The sequence below is a fragment of the Rhipicephalus sanguineus genome, unplaced genomic scaffold (assembly GCF_013339695.2).
Source record: "Rhipicephalus sanguineus isolate Rsan-2018 unplaced genomic scaffold, BIME_Rsan_1.4 Seq980, whole genome shotgun sequence".
NCBI lineage: Eukaryota > Metazoa > Arthropoda > Arachnida > Ixodida > Ixodidae > Rhipicephalus > Rhipicephalus sanguineus.
This window is the reverse complement of record NW_023616419.1, coordinates 70-22,944: the sequence shown is the minus strand read 5'-3', so window position 1 is coordinate 22,944 and position 22,875 is coordinate 70. Positions and strand designations below refer to the sequence as shown.

The window sequence follows — 22,875 nt, the reverse complement described above, 5'->3', positions numbered from 1 at the left end:
GTTTCCTTGGGAGGTTTCCTTTTAAACCAGTGATTGCGGTGAGGAAATGCCGCCCATAATTAAGGCAGATTGTGCCACATTGGGGTTCGTTTCGAACCACCCGACCTTGCCATTACGGCGATGCCTCTATGGTCGATGCCAAACCCCTTGAGCAGTGAGAAAAACTACGATTTTACAAAAAAGAACATCAAAAATCGCACCACGATTTAGCTTACACCATGTGTACAGTGCCTAGAATATACATTTTAGGCACTGTACACTTTACCGGATGGACCTTACCTGGTGCAGCTGACGAGCAAATATTGAACTATGAAATGGATCGTGTGTTCCGCAGTCTATTTATAAAGCTTTTCTCGACGAAGCTTCTGGTCTCAGAGCAAGTGATTTGATTTCGACACGTTTATTCGACACAAATAAATATTGTTGCGCGCGAGATGCTGCCAGCCATTCTTTGAAATGTCGACACCATGGGCAGCACCACAGCAGACGAACATAAGCAAAAACCTCCAATTCATTTCGTGGGCAGAACAGAAAATTTGAGGGATATGCAATAAAGAAGAAGATTGTACAGGAACGGCAAGCGGTTACGGCCAGATACGGCACTTTGACGCTTAAGCTGCTTAAGCCTTCATTAAGATGGCTACATGTGATGCGTAATATTGTCGCCTGCTTTCTTTCAGATGACAAAACGACAGCACAGGTTGGGGAGTCTTCAGGATATTCCCGGCCGATTGCTGATAAAATAAAGTGATGTGGTGCTTAAAATAGTGTAATGATTGCGGATCACTGCCCGACCTGTTTTACGACCACAAGCGATAACAAGCAGCCCGCGACAACAACAACAAACAGCGACCAGCGTTAGCGGAGTTTTTAGTATCAATTTTAAATCATTGCCATATCTAAGGTCAATATTACTTAAATTAATTTATGACTTTAAAAGGTAAATACTGCGGCTCTTGCTTTTTCTTCGTTCTCTTACGCGTGGCCGACTTTCTCCGTGCACATTTTCCGTCGTAAACGAAACCGTTGAAAGGTTCGTGCTATGAGGGGCTGTATTTTGCGCCGTTTATTTTCTTGAAGCCCTTGCAATTTACTCGCTGCTGTCGTAATTGTTCCAAGCATGCCTCGTTTTTTATTTAGGCGATCTTCTCGGCGCTGACACACGCTGACCGTGAGGCGCGGACAGCTTTGAAGTGAGCACAAGCTGTCACCCGTGGTCAAGCATGCCGCAGGGATCCAGGAAAGTGCCTTTCAGCGCCAAGCAGAAAAAGATTCAGTTGCAGCAGAAGCGGGAACGCAAGCAGCTGGGTAATGCAAACCGTGTGAATTGTGTGTGCATAGCGTTTCACTGGTCACCTACGCTGTCTCTTTCAGCGCACGAGGGTGGCGGAGCCCCTAGGTCTCAGACTGTAGCACAAGTTGCTGCGGTCCAAGAAGAAAAACGTTCCTTGGGTGACGTGATACGCATAAACGCCGAAGGAGATGTCGGGCAGCGATCCAGCCGGTATGTGTACACTGTCTCGTGTTCCCAGATTTCACCTTGTATTTTTGCAGCCAAATGAATGCTCGAGTTTGCTTTTTATTCTGCAATTGACAGGCTGAGCTGTGGTCAGCGAAATTAACAGGCTTGAATGCCATAACCGGTCGTAAACATGCCCGTGAACTTTTGACAACCACTTGAACGAACTACATGTAATGTGCACGCTGTGCACTCAAATGTGCGCATAACAGCAGACTTGTATGTGACCAATTACATTTGATTGGCTACTTGTAATCTGTTGAATTCTTTGTTGATTTTGTAATTGATCAATTAGCATTCTTGCCAGTAACTCTACCTGTAATTCAATTGCTTTCTTGAGCAATCAGTTACTTTACCAACAAGAAGGTATAGTAAACAATGCAGTTTTGTGTGCTTGAATGTGGCAGGAACTACAGCAGAACGGTTTGCGGCTGTGCCACAGGCTGCTTTATGGCAGTGTCTTCGAGGACAGAGACACTCGGCAGTGTTATTTGTTTCCTCATCTTAATGCCCCATCAGATGGTAGCGGTGTTGAACTGATACTGATTTGCTTGAATAGCACTGGCCACTTCGCTTTTTCATTGGCCCTACCAGAAGCACCTTCTCTAATGGAGTTCGAACCATAGCAACTGTAAAGCACTGCACATCACTCAGAACCCTGATGCGAGCATCACAGTGTTGTGACAGCATGCTGGTAGAAATATTAGGACACTAAAAAAAAAGTGGTGTAGAAGACCAACAAATCAACAGGACAGGCACATGCCCTACCAATGAATGTTGCTTCTTTTTCCGCACCTTAACCCATTAAAGGAGTACTGTCGCAAAAGTTTTGAAGGCAAGATAACTTGTGGGATAGATTTGTGTGGGCACACAGACATCATCTACAAAATATCAGCAGCTAATATAGCCTAGAACATATTTATAATCAATATTAAAGTGCATGTCGCGCATGCACCACCTCATGACATCGAGACCAACTTTGTTACCAATGTAAACAACCATCAACCACTTACACACCATGCATTTTGCAAGCGCTCTCTCCTAGCAAACCTTTTCAAAGGAGAGAGGGAGCACCTCCTTTATGGTCTTGCAGGGGTGTACAAAGCTGGCAGTGCATTTTTGGGGGGTCGCACATATTTACACCTACCCAGAGGGATTATGGCAGCACCAGGGAGCCTTTGTTGTAAAGAGTTGTCAGCAGGCTGCTCACTGTTTTGTGCCAATTGTGTTTACACAAAAACCCGCTGGGTCTTGCCCGTCTCACTGCTCTCTGAAACAGAAACTACGACTGGGTGCTATAAAATAGTCACCAAATAATGAATCTTTGCACACTCAGACAAATAGTAGTAGCACCTAACTTGTGTTTTCTCTTATCGGGGTATTTCGTTACTGCCTGCACTTGTTGTATCAATGTTCAGCTTCATTAGTAGCAGCACCTAACATGGGTTTTCTTCTCCAGGGTATTTCGTTACTGCCTGCAGTTTCGTAGAGAGACTCCACAGGAACTTGAAAAACGCAAGAGAAGAGCACGGGAGCCATACACTCCTCTGGATGAGGTAAAAACAGGTGATGCAAATGCCATCACTCCTGACTCTTGCTCATTCAATATTAATTTTGTAAGCATTTTATTAAGCTATTTTCATTTTAATGCAGTATGCTTTGTGGATTCCTGATATACTACAATTTCCAAGTTTTGTATTGCGGCCAAAGTATCTGTATAAATCTTAAATATGAATTTCAACCACACAGTGTTACACATATGTAGTACTCTTGTGAGATCATGAGATAGCATGCAACTGCATTTGTTCAGGCTTGTTTAAAATTGGGCATAGTAACTTCGAATGAATTAATAACCTTTATTTAAAACTGGTCCGGCGTTTCCTTCACAGTATTTTGAACTAAAAATATTATACAGAACATGCCTACAGTATTTAAGAGGGCTAACGCTAAGCATATGGGATGTTTTCATAGTGTGATTCTTAGAGAATGCATAACTGTTGCATTGCTGACTTTTAAAGGGACACTAAAGAGCAAAACGATTTTTCTCGCATTAGTAAAGTAGTCTTCCACGATACCAAAACACCATGCTTTCTGGGTGAAGATGCTTAATAAGCGAGAAAACGCGCAAAAAGAATATACAGGTGCGACGCCACCTTGGATTTCCGCACCATTTCCGTGACGTCACATATTTTTGACGGCTTCTGCTTGGGCCTATTAGTTCCTAATATCGGTTAAATCAAGTAACAGGCTGTTTCTACTTAGGGGAAATCTCGGAGCGCCTGGCGTCGCGATTGTGACTAGCGTGCAATCGCGCGCCGTCAGCAGCTCGCGCGTGCGCGAACGCTTCAAGGGTGTAGAGTTGTACATCTGCGCACGCGCGAGCTGCTGACGGCGCGTGGTTGCCAGCGCTGGCCCGCATCACGATGCCACGGCTCCGAGATTTCCCCTAAGTGTGAAACAGCCTGTACATTGTCCTCTGAGGGGCCAGAGACTTGACATCACGAGTTTGTGGAAATTTCGTCGAGCCAGTTTGCCAAATACGTTAAAGCTCTTTGCAGTCTTTTACGTCCACAAATTACAAAGTTCGGTACGAATTTAAAATGAAACTTTGAACTTGGTTTCTTCTCTAATAAGAAACCTATGGTGGTGAAATAAACTACACAGAGTTCTCCGAGCACACTTTATCAATCTAACCAATTCATTGTTTCTCTTTAGGTCCCTTTAAGGCCTTTTGGTCTCATTGTTTGTTGTTTGGTTTAAATCTTTTTTGGTTTTGTTTCACGTCTCTCATTTGCTAGTAGGATATCTTTTCCACTTGCAAATTTAGTAGTTGAAAGCCTAGTGTTTTTTACTTTATGTCTGTGACTTGTGCTAAGCCTTTTGCTCTTAGAACAATGCACTTCAGTGAAAACCACTAGGCAGCCCCAACTTAGTACCGTTACTGCTTTCTTTCTATGATGGAATCAAGCCTCTGTTTCCCGGCACAGCCACCCATTGGCCTAACCATTAGCCATGACTGCACACATTACAGTACCAGTATAAGTAATAGGCATGTTCTCCCTGGAGAGGAATATATTGTTTCTATTTTATAGCCTCCCATTGCTGTAAGCCCACATAGTAGAGGGGTGTCCCAGGGATTCAGTCAGAGGCCGGATTAAATGTGCGGAGGGCCGGTTCAAAAATAAGGGGGGCCCCTCCCCCTCGCCCCGCCCCCTTTCTTTCCACTTTGTCATCTGGTCATGCTTGAGACTTGACGCTTTTTAGATTTAGCTGCAAAGAACACAAGCCATATTTATTCTAAGCCTCTCCGGAGTGTGTAATATCACCTGGGCGTTTTCTTTTTGCGGAGCACGTGGAGAGATTGTCATCGTAATAATTAACTATATCAGGAGACGAAGACACATGGACAGCATTAAGATTTGTCTGGTCCTTGGATCATACTGAAAGAAGACTAAACTCTGCGAGAAGTTAAGACGAAAGAAGGAATGCATACGACACTTAGAAGTGCAGTCCAAGCGCCGTGTGTGTTTCTTCCATTCGTCTTAACCTATAGCGTTGTTTACCCTTATTTCAAGAGAGGACATCTTCCCTCGAAAATCAGGAGCGCCTTTGTGAAAATGCTTCCTCTATCTGCTTCAGCTTCACTGATTCGGTAGCGCACGCTTTGGTTGCCTGCGTGCGAGCACTGCCGAAGTTGACAGGTGGGCCTTTTTCAGAAAATGTTCGCACGTACTTACAGTAAATACGCTACCAATCGTCTAGCTACTTTTGATTTCATACAACACACATTTAAGCTCTTCTAAGGCAGCATTTCGATATAGTGCTATTATGCATATTGTATATGCCTACTGATCACAAAAAGTAATACAGATGGTTTAAAATTAAAATATCTTCAATAGGGAAGGGGGTGGGCCAAATCTTTCGGAAAAGGTGGCGCCTATAAAAAATGAGATCCGTGTAGAACTTTCACAAAAACGTTTTTAATAAGACTCGAAAAACGACCACACATATTTCATTTATGCACAAATCGGTCGCTTTTAAACATGTAATAGGGTTACATTTTGCAGGCAATATTCACTTTCATAGGGCTATAGGAAAGGAAACACGTCATTGCACACATCTTTTCTGCGTTTAAAATGCGGAATATCTTGATATTTTACGAAATATTCTCTTAAACAAGTGTCAAAATTGGTGAACCTTTCGCAGAAATGCACCTTGAAAGGGGGTGTATACTCTGTCAATAACGAAAATCTCTTATTGCTTCTTAAATGGCAACTGCTTACCATTTTTGTGCTTGTTATGCAATCTCTAGTAACGAAACTATAAATGAAAGTATTTTCTGTCCATTAGCTTTCTTACACTACTGTATTACATGTTCTCTGTTTTCTTAGCTTTTAAGTAGAGAAGAGGTATGTACATTCTACAAGCGTTTTCGTGTCTTTTGCTGAGACAGTTTGTTGATCAGCTCTTCAACATTTACCCTCCTAAGAACCTCCGTCTCTACGCTCAGCAGTGACAAATCACTGAGGCGGCTGTCGGTCATCGTTGATCGAAGCCTGTTTTTGATCAATTTCAGTTTGCTGAATGATCGTTCACCAGTGCAATTTGTGACCATTAAGCAAAAAAAAAAATTCTAAGAGCCACATGGACATCAGGGCAAGAACCTTCAAGCTTTTCACGAATTAGAAGTTCAAAAGTGTTAAAAGAAGTTCAAAAGTGATGGTCAGTTGAAGACCCCACCACAACGCTCAAGCAATTGCGGTGAGGGTCTGCTGGCGGCCAGATAGTGGATATATGTGTAGATATTCCTGCGCACAACCTTTACCAAGTGATGGTCTCTTAAGTTTCCCTATATAACCACCAAGCAGGAATTAAGACAGAACGGCAATGCCAGAAGCGAATCGAACCATTACTCCTTCGGAGTCCTGGCATAATCAGGAAGTTCCGTACCATACAAATATTTCATGGTACGTTGTTTACACTATATGAAAGCATACTATAGCATACCTATGCGTCAGCTTCATACCGGTTATTTTCATTCAGCGCATTAAATGATATTTCAAACAGGAACCACTCTCTATGCGCCTTCGCATTGCGTGTTGGACCGTAGCTGCTAAAATCCTCGTCAGGCTGCTCTATGTGTCCATCCGCTGGATCAGCTCCTTCTCTACACGATGCATGGTCTTGGGCGAGTAAAAGGTTTTTACCACAGACTGCAGAACTGTGAGCTGACTTCAAGATTATGCACGTTATGCAACGAACAACCTCTTAGAAGCATGTATATTGATTATTGAAATAGACAATCTGTTTCTATCAGGGGAATCCAGCAGGAGGGTTAAACTTTTTCGAACAAAACAACGAAGTCGGCCATTTTTTCTGGCCCTTGGGGGGCCCCCTAAAACCGGAGGGCCCGGTTCATTTGAACCCTTTGAACCCTGGATAATCCGCCCCTGGATTCAGTAGTTGTAAATGGGAACATTACCTTGTTTTACTAGTCTGTGGTGAAGGTATATCAGTTTTGTTTAGAAAAACAGCAATTTTTGTGTAAGTTCACGTTCTGTATATTTTTTGCAAGTAGTTGATGTACTCCTCAACAAAGGACACAGCAACTGCAATATCAAATATTTCATGGATTGAAAGTACCTGCATCATTCAGTGATGTGATTTGCAATTTCTTTCCCAAATTTGAGGTTCTGCAAGACAGAAATGTGCAACTTCATAATTACAGCCTAAGAGCACCTTTGCTTTTTCTTTGCTCTCTGCAGTCTTGTAAATTAGTTTCTACACAGCTTTGTACATACCTAGTACTTCAAAAATCGGTATTATCAGAAAGACAACTGGCTTGTCACTCCCATGTATGTTGGCTCTATAGGTTAGTTCAATAATAATTATGAAAGTGAAACCTTATAGCTGGCATTCCTAAACCTTTCAGCAGGCTGTTTTGATGTTGTGTACTGTTTCGTTTGCTGGGCAACCTGGTGCATAATGATGACTAGCAGGGAAAAAGAAACGTGACCAGCAGTGAGAGGAGTACCCAGGACAAATGCTGGTATCCCTCTGACTTCTGCCGACAGTTTTTCCCCTGCTAGAATCATCACACCTGATGTACACTGTGCTAGGGGTCAACTTATGCAAGGCAAAAGTATTTGTTAGCACTAACAACATTTAAAATGCATGAGAAAATTGAGTATCCATTAAAGGTAAACTTTTTTGCTTAATAAAGCTAAAATCTTCAGGATCTAATGGAACGTCTTCTAATACAGCAACACTGGCCATCAGCATACAACTCACATGTATAATAATGTGATGCATACCACTTCTAAAGTTATTGCTGTCGCACTGCATCATTCTAATTGTTTTCGTCCATGCTGTGAAGGAATGGTTTCTCCAAGATCTTCGGCAAGGGTTCAGATTGTGGCCATTCACTGTGCCGACATCTTGCCCTCAGTGATTAAACGGGCCCTGCGACACTTTTTCCACATGATCAGAAAACGCTGCGATCGGTAGTTGAGGCTCCGAGAACACGAGAGCCAAACATATAGCGCAGCACGCGGCCTGAGATTTACCATAATTCTCAATGTCAGCTAAAAATTGTGTCCTCTTTTCTCGACACATGCTATTTACTCAAAATCACTGCATCATTGACTCAAGTTCCATGCCATTGGCTGATTTGAACATGGCGCGCTCGGTAGTTACTGCTGCCGCCGCGGGAAGCCGCCCATGTGCGCGCGCGATCGTACATTGCGCGTTGAAGAAAAAAAAGTGATCGGGTCGCGAGCACGCGTGACGTAACTTTTTCCCCATGCCATCCCTCCTTGCTTAGCTTCCAGCTTGTTCGTCGGGACGAGAGGAGAGAGAAAGCAATTACAACGTGCGACAAATTTTTGTAGCTCCGCTCGTACTTGATGGATTCTAAAAATTTTTGCGGCAGTCGATTTGTGAGGCAATAAACTCCGATAGTGAGGTCATTTCATGATTACTCAGCAGGCCCCTTTAACCTAGTTCTGCTTGTTCTTAGTGTATATTGTTGAGGCAGTAGTGTCACAACCTAAAACAGCAATGGTTATGTCTATACAAGTGTACACTGCAAAACAAAAAAAAATCAAACAAATCTCAAATGCAGTATTTAGCCCTTCTGGACAAGAGGTCTCCCAGAACTCATCTACAGACAGGAAGGAAAATTGCAGGGGGTGTTGTCAATCATAGGTAACTTAGTAGCTTTGGTGCAGAGTTTGAAATGGCACTCCTAGTGGAATAAAGCTTCTTAAACAATATCTTTACTGCTGCTGTTTCTCTGGTATTTTTAAAGAAACAATATTTGCATAATCCTAATGTGTGTGTGGTGTGTGCATGTGTACGTGTGTTGTCTAAGCAGTTGTGCTAATTTCTCTCTTTGTGTGTTTGTGTGTAGTCAGCTTTGGAAGTGAGCCAGAGCAGTTCTTCTTACCGGTTCTGCATTGGACATGCCTAAGAGACCACCATGGAATCGATCGATGAGTAAAGAAGCCTTAGAGGCCAGAGAGGCCCAGTATTTTCGAGTGAGTATAATGATTTTTCTCTTACAGAATATTCTCATGAACAAGGAGCTGAAATTAAAATATTTTTTGTGTTCCTTGTGTTCGTATCTTTTGCAGGAGTACCTGGACAAAATTGAGAACTCATTTGCTGATAGAGAGCTGAGTTATTTTCGAGCTCAACTTGGAAACATGGCGCCAGCTTTGGCGAGTCCTGGAGATGTCTGAAATTGTGCTTCTAGTCGCTGATATTCGACACCCTGTAAGGATGCTCTTAATTTTTTTCTTTTACACGTGTGCCTGCCTTAGAATTGCCTGTCCATTGAGCTCAATTCATCTATAATATTCACAATGACAGTGCTGTCATGCTGTGTAATCCAGAATTATTGAGGATATAGGTCAAGTTGGTCATACGTTATGTTAGTTTTATGCTTAATTTACACAGACTCGCTATAAAATGGACATTGCAAAAATGCTTGCCATGCTAGTGCTGCTGCGAGTTGTGTTACAAGTCTGCATGAATGATTGATATGTATGACTGAACTTGTGAGCGAGGATTAAGAGACACATAAAAGGAAGGTTTCTGTCCCCAATTTTTCCTATATAAAACATTTACATATATGCCTGGTTACATTTGATATTACATCGATGGTAACTGAGGTGTCTTTTGCTGCTAGTAGTGTTTCTACTCTTCTTCCTTCTAGTGTAATCGAAGGGGTCCTGAAACACTTTTTGAGCATAATAAAACCTCTGTAAATGAGGCTTCTGTGAACACGTGATCTGAATGACACTGCATAAAGCAAGGAATTTACAATATCATATCACAAAAACAGCCAAAAATGACTTGCTCTCTCCTTCACAATGCTATCATCAGCTATGCAGCAAATGGGCCTAGCAAGTGCTGTTTTTTTTATTGCAAGAACATTCTCAGTAATGGTATTATTGCTATTTTTTAGTTAAATAAATGAGAAGTGTACATCTCTGCAATATCAAAGAGACCAAAAAAGTGCTTCTTCTTTACTTTTCCAGTCTCTGTGAACAGTTGTCTGCTTAATGATTCATTTTCTTCGACACTTTAATGCGGCTGCACCCAGCACACTATATGCATGCCGATTCAGTCACTTGTCTTGTACTGAGCTTGCTACCGCAGTACTTGACGGCCAAACTGGGCTGCATGAGAGTGAACATGCATTCTAGTTCTGTTATACACATAGCAAGTGCTATGTGTACATAGTATAACATAGCAAATTTTATGTGCTTTGTGTGCAGTTTGTCACGTGGTGTAGACAATGGGGCTACGAGGGGGTACCATCAGAGCGCTGCTACGAATCTTCTCGCCACGCTTCTGCTGGCTAACAGTTGCATGTTCTGATTGGCCTCCATTGGTAACGTACCTCTCAGTGTGCATGGCACCCAAAATAAGTTGAAATAACCCAAACTGCCTGGACATTCCTATAGCGCTGTGCATACCTGTGTAAGAAGTAGCAGCCCAACATATTTAAGGAAAAACACAGAGAAAATGCCGAAGATGATGACAGACAGTGACATAACTACTGAGCGGGATCTTGCCCTCTTGCCATAACCCCCGCTTCGTGTAGTTTTCAATATGAGCATGAGCCACAAGGCGAGAGAAAGTCGCTTGGAAGGTGTGCACCGACTAGGCTATGGTGTGACTTGTAAGACTAGAAAATTAATCATGGCAGGGATCATGATATGATGATATTGTTGTAGCTTTTGGCACACAAAATACGAGGACACAGTGAGATGTGGGGCACACAGGTGCAGACTTTTAACAATATTTATTTTGTGAATGAATCTCGGTAATGCTACGTTACTGAGATTCGCGGGCCAATCCAGTCGAATAGCGAGCTATCTATGATCACTCAGAAAGGTGTTTCAGAGCCCCTTTAACTGTAATACCATATACACTCATGTAAGTGCCGCACTTTTTTTCCGCGATTTTCATGGGTGCGACTCTTCCGTGGAAGGGCCGACGGTGCCGTTTGCTGGCGAGATTTTTTTTTTTAATTTGGACTGCCAAGTTGGGGAGCGGCCCTTTCACAAGCACGGCCTTTAGTTGAGTGTATACGGTAAAAGTAACTGAAATAAGACTTCATTTACTTGTTGCTTGCAAAAGCTGTACTTTGCACTTAGTACAATGCTGAGCTTTTGTGAAAAATTTATTTGCTGAGGCATCTCATTTTGCTGCTTGCAGGTGGTGCACTTCCCACCAGCCCTCTACATCCACGTAACTCAAGAGCTTGGAAAACGACTTGTACTGATCCTTAACAAAGGAATCTGGTACGGATACCCTTACGGCTGCCTGGATAAAATTTTTTCACGAGCGTTACCCAGGCTTAGTGGTGCTGCCTTTTGCATCTTATGCAGGCTGACAGCAAAGGGGAAGCGAGGTAAGTCTTATTATGCACTTCTGCGTTGTATATATAGATCAGTGGTTTCAACATACACATTTATAAAAATAGTTATGCGCTGATAAAGCATCATGATCATACCAGTATAGCAATTCTGGTAATAAGTGCCCCGCACATTGCACAGGAAAGCGCCAAGGCAGACTACGCATGGCCTCTGAAGCCTGTCGAGGGCTTCTTGATGCTTGCAAAGACATGGTTGGAGATCAAGGTATGTGAGTATTCCAGTTTGTAATGATAGCTGTCAGGGACCATAATAAGGTTTCAATAATCAGAGCTTGAGAAAGGAACTTATATAAAGTGGTATTTGCTTTAGTACATACTAACCTAGCAAAGCTTGTTCCTGCACCACTGTATGGTCTTCACAGTTAGGTGTTAGTTTATTAGTTGCTCCTGTATCTCACAGTCCAAAAATCGAGCAACAATTATTATTGTTTGCGTGGCAATGTTCTGCAACTTAAAAAGAAGAATACAGAACAGTAGCTTAAGCATGGTGCAGTGGCCATTGCAAATTAAAATGCTCTAATGCAGGGTTCTCAGTGCAGTTTTATTGTAATGTTGGGCACTGACGTATAAAAATTAAGTAAATTAAAGGTGTCATAACTGCAACATGTATTAGTGCGAGATATATAAGAAACGACCACGACATACACAAAAAGACAGAAATTAACCGTGACACACACGAAGAGACAGATAAGTACTTATCTGTTTATTGCATCTTCCGCGTTCTGCGCCTCATGTATCTCTTCGTGTGCATGGTTATTTCTTATGTGTCGATCTAACACATGCTGCAGTTATGAAACACCAACTCGCCCGAGCAGCAACCCTTCTAAAATTGTTCTTGATGCCATTTGTTTCATCTTATCTGAAATCACCCAGCATGTGTTCAGCAAAGGTGTTCAGAAACTTTGGAGATTTAGTGAATTTCGCAAGATCATTGATTGTATGTTGTGACTTGGCCCAGTGAGATGTTCCATCTCATGTTTACTCCTTTTGCAGTCGACTTGACCTCCTGGAAGAACAAGATAGAGGAAGAACTTGCTGAGGAGGCAGCATGATGATTATGAGGAAGAGCATGATGCACTAGCTTCAGCCCCTACTGAACTCGTAGCTCCAGACACCAGCTTTTTGAAGAGGAGAGATTTAAAGGGGACGCCTTACGCTGGGCTTTGTTGTCAGTCCTCATTGTACTGCAGTCTCTGATATGTGACCTGTTTTTCCTTTACTTGTATTGTCCCTTGCATCCTTGAAATGACTCTTAGCATAAGGTTGTTATTCTGACAATGAGTTGTTTGGGCACGCATGCTGTAAATGGTGGATACAGTCGAACCCGTTTATAACGAACTCGAAAGTGTCGCGAAAAGTGGTCGTTATATCAGTAGTTCGTTGTATATGGACTCGCCCTTAAAAACGTGCGCTTAGCGGCCAAGCCGTTTTTTTTTTTTTTTTGTGCACTTTTGTTAAAGTGCTAACAACCCCTTCGGTAACAAGCTAAGCCTTTTCGCGTCATGAAGCGACGCCCGCTGCGTGCTCACGAGTGAATTAACCGCCTTTGCAATGAGCCGACACCGTTTCACCGAAGCGCGGTACCGCGACGTGGAGCCGATCATCCCTGGCTAGTTGCGTGCAGCGCGTTGCCTACTCGGGTCGCGGAGTCACTGCCGGGCCGCTTGCTGTATGCCGTATGCGCGCGTTTGTACGTTTTTCGTGCTTGCTTCACTCCGGACCGTGCACGGGTGTGGCGACTAGCCTCTTCGTTCAACGCGGCGAAAACAAGTATTTTCCAAGCAACGCGCACCGCGATGCTCTCGCGGCCGTGCACGACGATGCGCGGCGCACTTGAGTTGTCACCTAGTCAAACACGCAGTATACGCTCGCTGTCAGTGCATCGACGTTTCTCGGTGTCCACGCCGCTCAACAACACCGAGCTAATTTCGTTTCTACAAAGCGACGTGCACTTTAAAGCGGTCTCGCACGACGCGGCGGCGGCGAACTTGCGAACGGCAGCATGGCTAAGCATGGCGCGCTCGTACCGCCGTCAATCCGCAGTGTACGGCGTAGTACGCCACACGCGCAGCCGAGCAGATATCTACAGATGACTGTGATAAGGTTGTCGGCTATAAGGCATAATGGCACGTTCATCGACGGCCGCCACCTCGCCTTCGCTCTTTTCTGATGCTTATCCGCGAAGGCATCGCCGCAATCGCGCGGAAATCGTTATCACCGATCGACCGGTCTCTGCCGTTACCGGAAAGACGGACGACTTTTCGCGGCACATTGTGGCGTCGACGAGTTTAGGGACGCAGTGAACCTTTTTGCGATGGAAAGTTATCGCGGTTATCACTTCAATTGCATTTATGCCTTCTTGCGTTCCAAGGCATTGTTTGGTTCATCGCAGGCGGTCGTAGCTGCAGAGAACGGCGTCAGGAAAGGTTACCGTGCGAAAGCTGACCATAAGGCTTCATGCTGCCTACTATTTTTTTTCCCTCACTGCCATTCTACCACTGAAGAAACGCCTGAAAAGTGAGCGACCTCGCTCGCAGCGTCTGAAATCTGCGTGCGGTGCTCGCCGATCTGGGTATCTTAGTCGCGAGTAAACTGGAGCGGGGCACGCGCGGGCGCGCGCCCCTGTCACGCTTTAGAAGGCATGTTTTAACTTTTTTTTCGCTTCGTATGCACCATATTTTTACCGCGACCGTGTCTGAAGTGTTCGTTGTAAAAGTAGGAGGCTTTGAAAAATGTTCGCTATATCTGGACGCAGCTTCAATGGTTAGCATAGGAAAATCGTAAGTGCACCCAAATATGGTCGTTATAACCGATAGATCGTTATATGTGGGATCGTTATAAGTGGTTTCGACTGTATTAAAAAAATATCCTAGAAATATTCGAAAAATATTCTATTCGATTCGCACTCACACTTCAATATTCAAATTCGCTTCGCACCAAAAATTTTGCTATTCACACAGCTCTAGTAATTGCAACACCCCGCAGCGAAAAGACGGAAGAGGGGCAACCCGGGGGGGGGGGGGACGCGTTATCGCAGTTGCAAACGCAGCGACCCGCAATTCGGAGGCGACGACGAGTGGTCCACGTGATGGACAATACGGGGAGAGTGGAGAGCGGCCTTGATATCCTCCTTTTTTACGACCAACATGCCCACCCCATGGAGTGACAGGGACCTATACTTCTATGACAAAGGGACTGTCACCCAAAACAGGGAAAACATTTTCCCCCTCTGTTCGTCAAGTCCCTTGCACGTGCTGGGTGCAGAGAAAACTATGCTGCCTCTATTTGTGTTTCTATTCTCCTTTCCCTTCCCTCTCTTCGAGAGCTCACTGTAAATACAGCAGGAATGAAGCAGTCTTCGTGATGAATTGAAACTGAGCAATCCGTGTCGATCCTGTCTTTGTCGAACCAAAGAAAGCTGGCCCTCTATTCTGCAACCTTACATGAAAAATATGGACACAATGTGCGATCTATGACTGTGTGCTCTATGATCAAATACAAAGAGCTTGTAGTTACACTTCCAGAGGACCAGTCTCGGCACTTTGTTGCTTCAGTCTGGGAATCCTGTTCAATGGCAACCATGAGAAATTAATAAGATAGATCCATCTGCGCTCTAAGAAATTAAGTTTATCAGTTATTCGTCATTTATTACTCGGACAACACCAAAAACAAAGGACCAGCTCCTTTGCAGCATCAAATTTTTGGGAAGCCAACACACACATGCACGAAAAAATTGTTGAAAGTTGAAACAATACCTTTAATGTGCCTGCACGCACAACTATAAATTTTATTTATTTATTTACATACCCTCACAGCCATATGCCATAACAGAGGGAAGTGGTAATACTACTACAAACATCATAATACATTGAATCACTATTACACAACAAAACTGCTTCTATTTATACATTGTTACCTAAATAATAATGGTTGGGGTTTTCTTGTCCCAAAACCACCATACAATTATGAGGGACACCGTTGTGCAGGGCTCCGGAAATTTCGACCACCTGGGGTTCTTTAATGTACACCTAAATCTAAGCACACGGGCCTCAAGCATTCTCACCCTCCATCAAAAATGCGGCCGCCACGGCCGGGATTCAATACCGCGACCTTCGAGCAGTCGAGCACCATAAACACCACACCACTGTGGCGGGTATATACACACAATGTTCCCTAAGGCTCAGCAAAACAACATCAGGGAGGTGGTTTGGGTCCAGGCATGCGCACGGAATAAAGACAAGCAAAAGCTTACTGTTGCATAGTTCGATTTCAACTTCCACTGATCAAGTGGTGTGATACTTTTGTGAACAAGGCTTCCCTATGGAAGTTGAACCGTCTTCTAAACTTCTATTTGCTCGGTATATTTTCATCACGTTTCATCAACAAGACAGGTTTCCATCGAACTCTTGATTTCAACGTGTATGATGGATGTGTAATTAGAGTAATAATAACAATAATTCTGAGGGTTCTGCGTTCCAAAACCACGATATTATTATGAGGGTCGTCGTAATGGAGGGCTCCGGAAATTTCGACCACCTCGGCTTCTTTAACAAGCACCTAAACATAAGTACACGGGCCTCTAGCATTCTGCCTCCATCAAAATGTGGTTGCCGCGGCCGGGCTGTGTGATTACAGCCCTACGAACAGTAGAACAATGGTAATATAAACATATAGTAGTCAAGCAATTTCATGGTGACGTGCTGCTTTTACTGCTCTTCTAAAAGCACACTTGACGTAAGGCAATTGAATTAATAAATTAACAGTACTATTGAGTTCCTGTCACACAATATCACTGGTTGACACATCACGCTTATACCATAGCGCACATAGCAGCAGCGTCTACACGAAACTGTCATTTCTTTGGGTGCAAGCTTGGCACAAGACCAAGCCTCTCGAGAGTCCAGCTGAAGTGTTTTGGCAATGTAGGGTCACTCAGGAGGAGATGTTGGTCTTCTCCGTGGTACCAAGGCAGCAGTATGCTCCGGTAGTGCACCATGGTAGGCACTATTTGCTGCTGGGTGTTGGAGATTCCCAGCTGCTTGCAGACTGTATCTGGAAGAGGCTGTTGTCGGGAAATCTCGTTAGCACGAGCTCATTTTACTGAAGAATTCACCTAACAGGGCTGAAAGAAAGCCTGTTTAGCAAGCACTGAAAGCTTTTACACTGAAGTCATAATCACAGCTAAATATGCTCTGTTTCACACATATGAAGGCTAGAGAGATATCTCTTATTGTCACCCAAAAGTAATGCATCACATATGAAAGAAAGATATTGGGTATGCTCTACTATATCATTCAGAAAGGGGTGAGAAAGAAATGTCAGTGGTTAGATAGCAATAAAACCCACCTGTGGTCTGGCAGCAGCAGCTGCCATAGGAGACAGCACCAAGGGCCGGCCCTGATGGTGCTTGGTGAGGCAGGCATTGGGGCTCAAGTCACCCATCACACAAGATGCCAGGCTGGCCACATAAGCACGCAAAAAACTCTTGTGCACTGCATACATGTAGAAAGAAACAGACCAATACAGACACACTTGCATAGCAACACCTTAAAAAACACTAAGGTTTAGTGATAGAACGGTAGCTTGGGCTGGTTGGTGATTTAACATCGACATGTTTGCACAGCGCAAATTGAACGAGGACAGATGAGAGGACACAACACAGGCGTGGTGTTGTGTCCTCTCATCCGTCCTCATTCAATTTGCGCTGTGCAAACATGTCGATGCTAGGGTTCAGTGTTTGATTCACGAACCCAACTATATGACTGCAGAACTGTAAGCTGGCAAATTCTGCAGGAACAATAAAGGTATGCATAAAGGAGTGAAAGAAGTACGTGGCTCACAAAAGTTCCAGTAGGTGCAACTAGAGTAGTGACGTGCGTCTTGCTCACACAGCGTGCACGGATATTTACATCGTTGCACTACATTCTTGCACAATAACCTCTTCTATGCCAGGTTGTTGTGAAACACTGTTCAACCAGGTGCTGCCCTGTGGCTTGGAAACAAAAACAGAAACTTAAAGGAGCACTGACACCAAAAGTTTGCATCTTGTTTTTTCTGTTGCAATAAGTAGTTAACGACCCACTTATCACTTATAGAAAGCTCGATTGCTCGAACACACAACCGTTAATTATTTGGAGACGGTTTTATAGCACCCAGTCGCAGTTTCAATTTCAAAGAACGCTGAGGGAGGCGGGACCCAGAGTGGTTTTTATGTAAACATAGCTGGCTACGTGAGCACACAAAACCGCGTGCACGTGAGCACCGCGTCAACAACTCTTTTCAACAAAGGATCCCTGGGTGCTGCTACAATGCCCTCTGAGACGTTGTAAATATGCCGAGGCGAGGACATCAGCCATCGTGCTCCCGTGCAAGTCTCCCCTTCTTTGCATTGAAAAGGTCTGCTAGGAGAGAGTGGGAGAGAGCGCCCACAACAATCGTGGCAACCAACACAAACTCGTGACGCAGGTTGCGGTTGGTTGTTTACAAGAAAACCAAAGGCGCATTTCGCGAGGAGTGGCGCGACGCGCACTTTAAACGTGATTTTAAATATGTTCTAGGCTATATTATCCATTGATATTTTGTAGATGATGCGTGCGTGTCCACACAAATCTATCCCACAGGTTATCTCGCCTTCAAAATTTTGTGTCAGTACTCCTTTAATGGTTATCTACCCAGAGTATGATAAGGGTGCATTTCTGAGAAATGCTTCCACTGAATTGTAATGCTTGTTCAACGTATTGAAATCCTTGAGTGCTCCTATGGCAATGAATGGCACCCTACCACTATCCAGGAAATTTTTACTGGCATCCTGACTTCCGATGGCTGCCCATTGCAGCAATCCCCACTTCTCCCAGTGGCAAGTCCACAAGTTAGATGGTCAGAAGGCCACGCTCATTTCCCTCACCATTTGATGTGGCCACTTGAAGCAGGCTCATGGCCATGTTGGTGTTTTTGCTCAAGGTCCGGCACTCCGCAATAACTGTCTTCACCAACTGTCTCTTGGCTGCAGTTTTACTGAACTTGCGTAACACTTCCACCTGCCACAATGGAATGAAAACCTGCATTTTACAGCCTTGTGATGGTAAGTTGACTCAGAGAAAGGTGTACAAGTAGCAAGGGGGATAAGTTGACCCACATTGTTTGTAACTAATGCACAGACACAGTGGTGCCAGCTTTCGCAGGATATTCACAGCAGAACTAATGTTTATGAACAATTCAAAAAGAGAAAGGTGAACAGCATTTATTCACTGGAAAAAAGCCTTACAAACAAACACTAATTGGCAACTCTATTGCTTATTTGTGGTGAAATGTTAATTTGTGTACTATAGGCGTCAAATGAAACACGAACAGTTACAAGCATTGGCAGTGGGGTGAGAAATAAATATGCTGTCCAGTCATTACCATAGACAGGCACACACATCCCATTTGGCAGCACTGCGTCATCCCACTATAGTGCGATATTTTAGCTTCTGTTCTATTTTTCATATTTCAAAAGAAGAATAGAAAAATAAAATTTAAACGACCAAAAGCGCTCTGAACGGCCACGCCTGCCATCATTATCACCATATGATATCAGAACTAGAACAGAAGCAAAAATATTGCACTAAAGGAGATCGCACAGTGCTGCCAATCCTGATGTGCGTGCCTGTCGGTAGTGATGACTGGACAGTGCGTACTATACCATTGCTAATGCTTGCCGCTGTTTGCTTTTCATTTGACGCCGATATACTATCATAAGCAATGTGAGCAGGAACACACGAGTGCATGGCAAATATCCTCGAACCCAACGTGGGGCGATTCACAACAGCCACTGTTGGAAGCAAAGCGGAAAGGGTGCCATGATTCCTCTAAGTGTTCGCACTACCACCCACTAGTGTTGATACAATAAGGCAGCTGATTATGTGCCACTGGCCACTCGCTATCACAAGGCAGGTAGGGTAGAGGGTGGTAGTGTGCTGTCTATAGCTCTGCACAAAATACCACAGCTAATGTGTTTTTCCATTCACTTTGTGTGTGTGTGTCACACACAAGATCAAGATGTAGCAAAATAGGAATAAGAAAACAGTACTGCTATTTGCTGCGTGAGAGCGCTAGAACAGGTGCTATATTATCAAGCCTAAATCTGTGTAATACGTTCCGCGTGTCGTAACAACAGATGCACACAATTGATTGGATGTTCAGTTTACATCATTGACAATTTTTCCAACCTAGTATTGAACAAATGTTGTTCGTAATAGTTGAAACATTTCGTAATCAGTTTTGTTTTAAAAATGCACTAATAGAAAGAAAACACACAATCACAATTTACTACCAGACTTAGGCACCTCTGGTGGACAGCGAGCATTGCCTGCCGGTGTTACAATGTGTTCCGTGTCAACGTGAGCTGCACGACAGTTTATCTCAGGGTTTAACCGATCTCTGGGTTGGTCCCCTCTTTTGGGAGAAATAAGGTTTTGATCATCATCATCAAGGTTTCTTATCTCGGACACCATGAATGGCCCTAGCTATGTCGTAGGCTGTAAATCTTACAATCAGTGAAATGTAAAGCTGCGACATCATGCAATACAGCCAGCCAGCGGACTCCCTTCAGCTCATCGGTGCAGTGAGCGCTGGGCTCTGGCTATCCAATCAATGCCAAGATCCACGCGTCTGCAGCCGTAATTTCACCACATTGCCTGTGTTCATGCTTAACCAGTGATCATTTTTGATACCTTTAACTGGTCCGTACACCTCTTGACATTTGCAGATTATTGGCATACTCAAGAATAAAATCTAAATGGTCGGTATCATTGAGACAACTGATGGAGCAGGTCGCAATCATGCGCTTCTTTCTACGTGGCCTCCATGATCTGCTTTGGCTGCACGATGGCGAACTGCTGGAGTTTATTGAGAATGCCACGCAGAGGGAAGTGCAGCTCAATCCATGCACTGCCATCACCGGCGACGGCTGCATGTTTGATGAGTACAGGAGGAAAAGCAAAGCTGAGAAGGAGGGTAGCGTGACTGCCCGTAGCTGCCTTGATACAAGGCGCATCACTTAGTTTAGGGTGCGAATGATTTGATAATGCTGTGGCTGACAAAATTTTTAAAAAGTGTTTCAGACCCTATAACAGATCAAAGCAGATGAAGGAAGCAAAAAATGTCTGCAAGTTCAAAAGGCCTGCAATATTGTTATGACCACAGTTAAGCTTCAACAGGAGGCATAACATGCATCCATCTAATTTATTTTTCTTTACCTACAGTCCAAGCAAGAACTCCAGTCCTACAGCAGACACACCTTAATTTACTTGTGCTTTTATAACAATCAGCCAATGATGCCCCTTCCTGATGAGCACCGTATGACCTAATACATGCTGAAGATAAAAAAAATTGGATATCATGTTGAGTCAGCAGATATTGTCTCAACATGCATCAGAAGTAATACCCAACATCTTAAGACATCAAAAATAACCACTATTTTCTTCATAAGACAGCAGCAAGGCTGAAAAAGTAGGCACATACTATGTTCAAGCAGACTAAAAAAAATAACACAGTCACCATTTCTATGCAAGACTTAAGACACCATTTCTATGCAAGATTTAATTATTCAAAAACAGTTTTCTCTCAATATATAAGTAGCCTTTAGTGGATCACAGAAACAGTGTGATTTAAGTGATAATACGAAGCACAAGGGCATTGAACATTCAACATCCCTGTGCTTTGAATCGTCAGTTAATTTGCCCTCACACTGCAATCTGCTATCAGATTGTTAGGTATGGGTTTCCTGTGTGCCAAGCAAGTAGATGATAGATAATAAATTTTCCTTTTCACTTTGCATGAACCTTCCTCCACCACGTAGGCTTCACAAGGGCCGATTGTGCCACATTCTGTGCCCGTGTGCTTCAGGTTGTTGAGTAATTCGCTCATGCTCTGCGATTTGCTAGCCTCTCATTTAGCTCAGATGATAGGATGACCACCCCACAAATGTGATGGTCCCGAGTTCGAATCGCGAACCAGAATGAATTTTTCATAAATTATTTAGGGCTTCCTTTCCAAGCATTCCGTACAAATTTCCTTTGCAGCTTACTGCTACAAGCAGGCGGGTGAGATCGTTTCCCTTTCAGGAACCCCAAGTATGCAACATAATTTCACATTTGTGAGAAATGTTGCTCTGTTATGAAAGCTGCCGTTATCGGTTCTCCTGACTCTCCATTTATGCTGTGGTATGTCAACGCGACTATGAAAATATCCTTTACAACGCACGTCGTTACTGAAATCGGAGACTGCACTTACACGTTTTTCGGAGTCACCCACGGATATAAGCTGCATGGCGACCTTTTCCTTGACTTCATCATGCACTGGGTAGCCTTTGGCAATTATCCTAAAAAAATAAAATAGCAACACCACAGGGCAGGAGTTGAAAACCTTTTGAATCAGCAGTCTGAGCAATTAGACTTTGTTTAGATCTAACGCACATATTGGAAGCTATGTGAAGTGCTCATCAGGCAAATGGTATGCAAGTAGTTATATTCTGCAGTGTTTTGCAACTTAGCTTTTACATATGCCTGCCAGACATGACAAGGAAGCCTCCCCGTGTGACTATGCATTATTGTCTCCAGGATTGGCCCACTTTATTACGAAGCTGTAACTGTGACCGGCCTACAAAGTAAAGCACCAATGCTAAAGATAGTTCAATAGTAAAGTGTACTACATTTTACTCAGCAACAAACTAATGAAGCAGATGAACTATGCTCCAGCAAACAAGGCACAATTACTTTTCCTTTAACAAAGGACTCATGTGCTTCAGGCCATATATTGGTTGGAGCAAGAATACTTGTTTAAGTAAAGCAAGTTCTCTTAAGTTTATTTTTGTGAAGACCTTAAAAACACTTAGGAAATTACAGCTTCCAAGTTACTCACTGTTCAAGGACTTTTGAAAGAATTGCCAAAACAAATATAAATTTTTATTTCATTAACTGCAGTCTTTTATTTATTTATTTTTTTGCACATCAATACCAATTTCACCAATTCAGTTATACTAGAAGAAAAAAAACACTCAAGAAACAACTTGCAGAATGAGTGAAAAAAATTGGCAACTAAATTTAAGTAAAGCTAATGTCTCACGCAAGGTATTGGACTCTGGACAGTAATAAATATGTACTACTAATTTTACCAAAACCTGAATAATTCTATTTCAGTTTTATTCCTTCCTTTGTTTTATCTCTCGACAACGAACTGCACATTGCGTGCATAACCACAAAAAAACTTTCACACAGCAGATGACAATATACTGAACATTGTACAAGATAAGAAAAGCAAATGACTTCGCAGTAAAAATAAATATCTATTTTTTTATAAAGAAAACTTCAAAATGAGACTGTCATGCTGCCAAAAAGAACATTTCTTGAGTTTACCAAGACTACACATA

At 43.2% G+C, this 22,875-nt stretch overlaps 1 protein-coding gene and 1 pseudogene across 1 annotated transcript; one reads left to right on the top strand and one right to left on the bottom strand.

Annotated features, from left to right (window-relative positions):
* The first annotated feature begins 1,223 nt into the window (after positions 1 to 1,223).
* LOC119378786 (guanine nucleotide-binding protein-like 1) lies at positions 1,224 to 12,672 on the top strand (annotated as a pseudogene).
* A 3,047-nt stretch (positions 12,673 to 15,719) lies between these two features.
* Positions 15,720 to 21,828, bottom strand: LOC119378787 (uncharacterized; the record flags this gene model as incomplete). Its single annotated transcript, XM_037647811.2, is given in 4 exon segments — positions 15,720 to 16,530; positions 16,815 to 16,960; positions 18,373 to 18,505; positions 21,741 to 21,828. Coding segments are annotated over 4 exon segments (577 nt in total), but the record flags the coding sequence as incomplete, so codon positions are not given.
* Between the last annotated feature and the right edge of the window lie 1,047 nt (positions 21,829 to 22,875).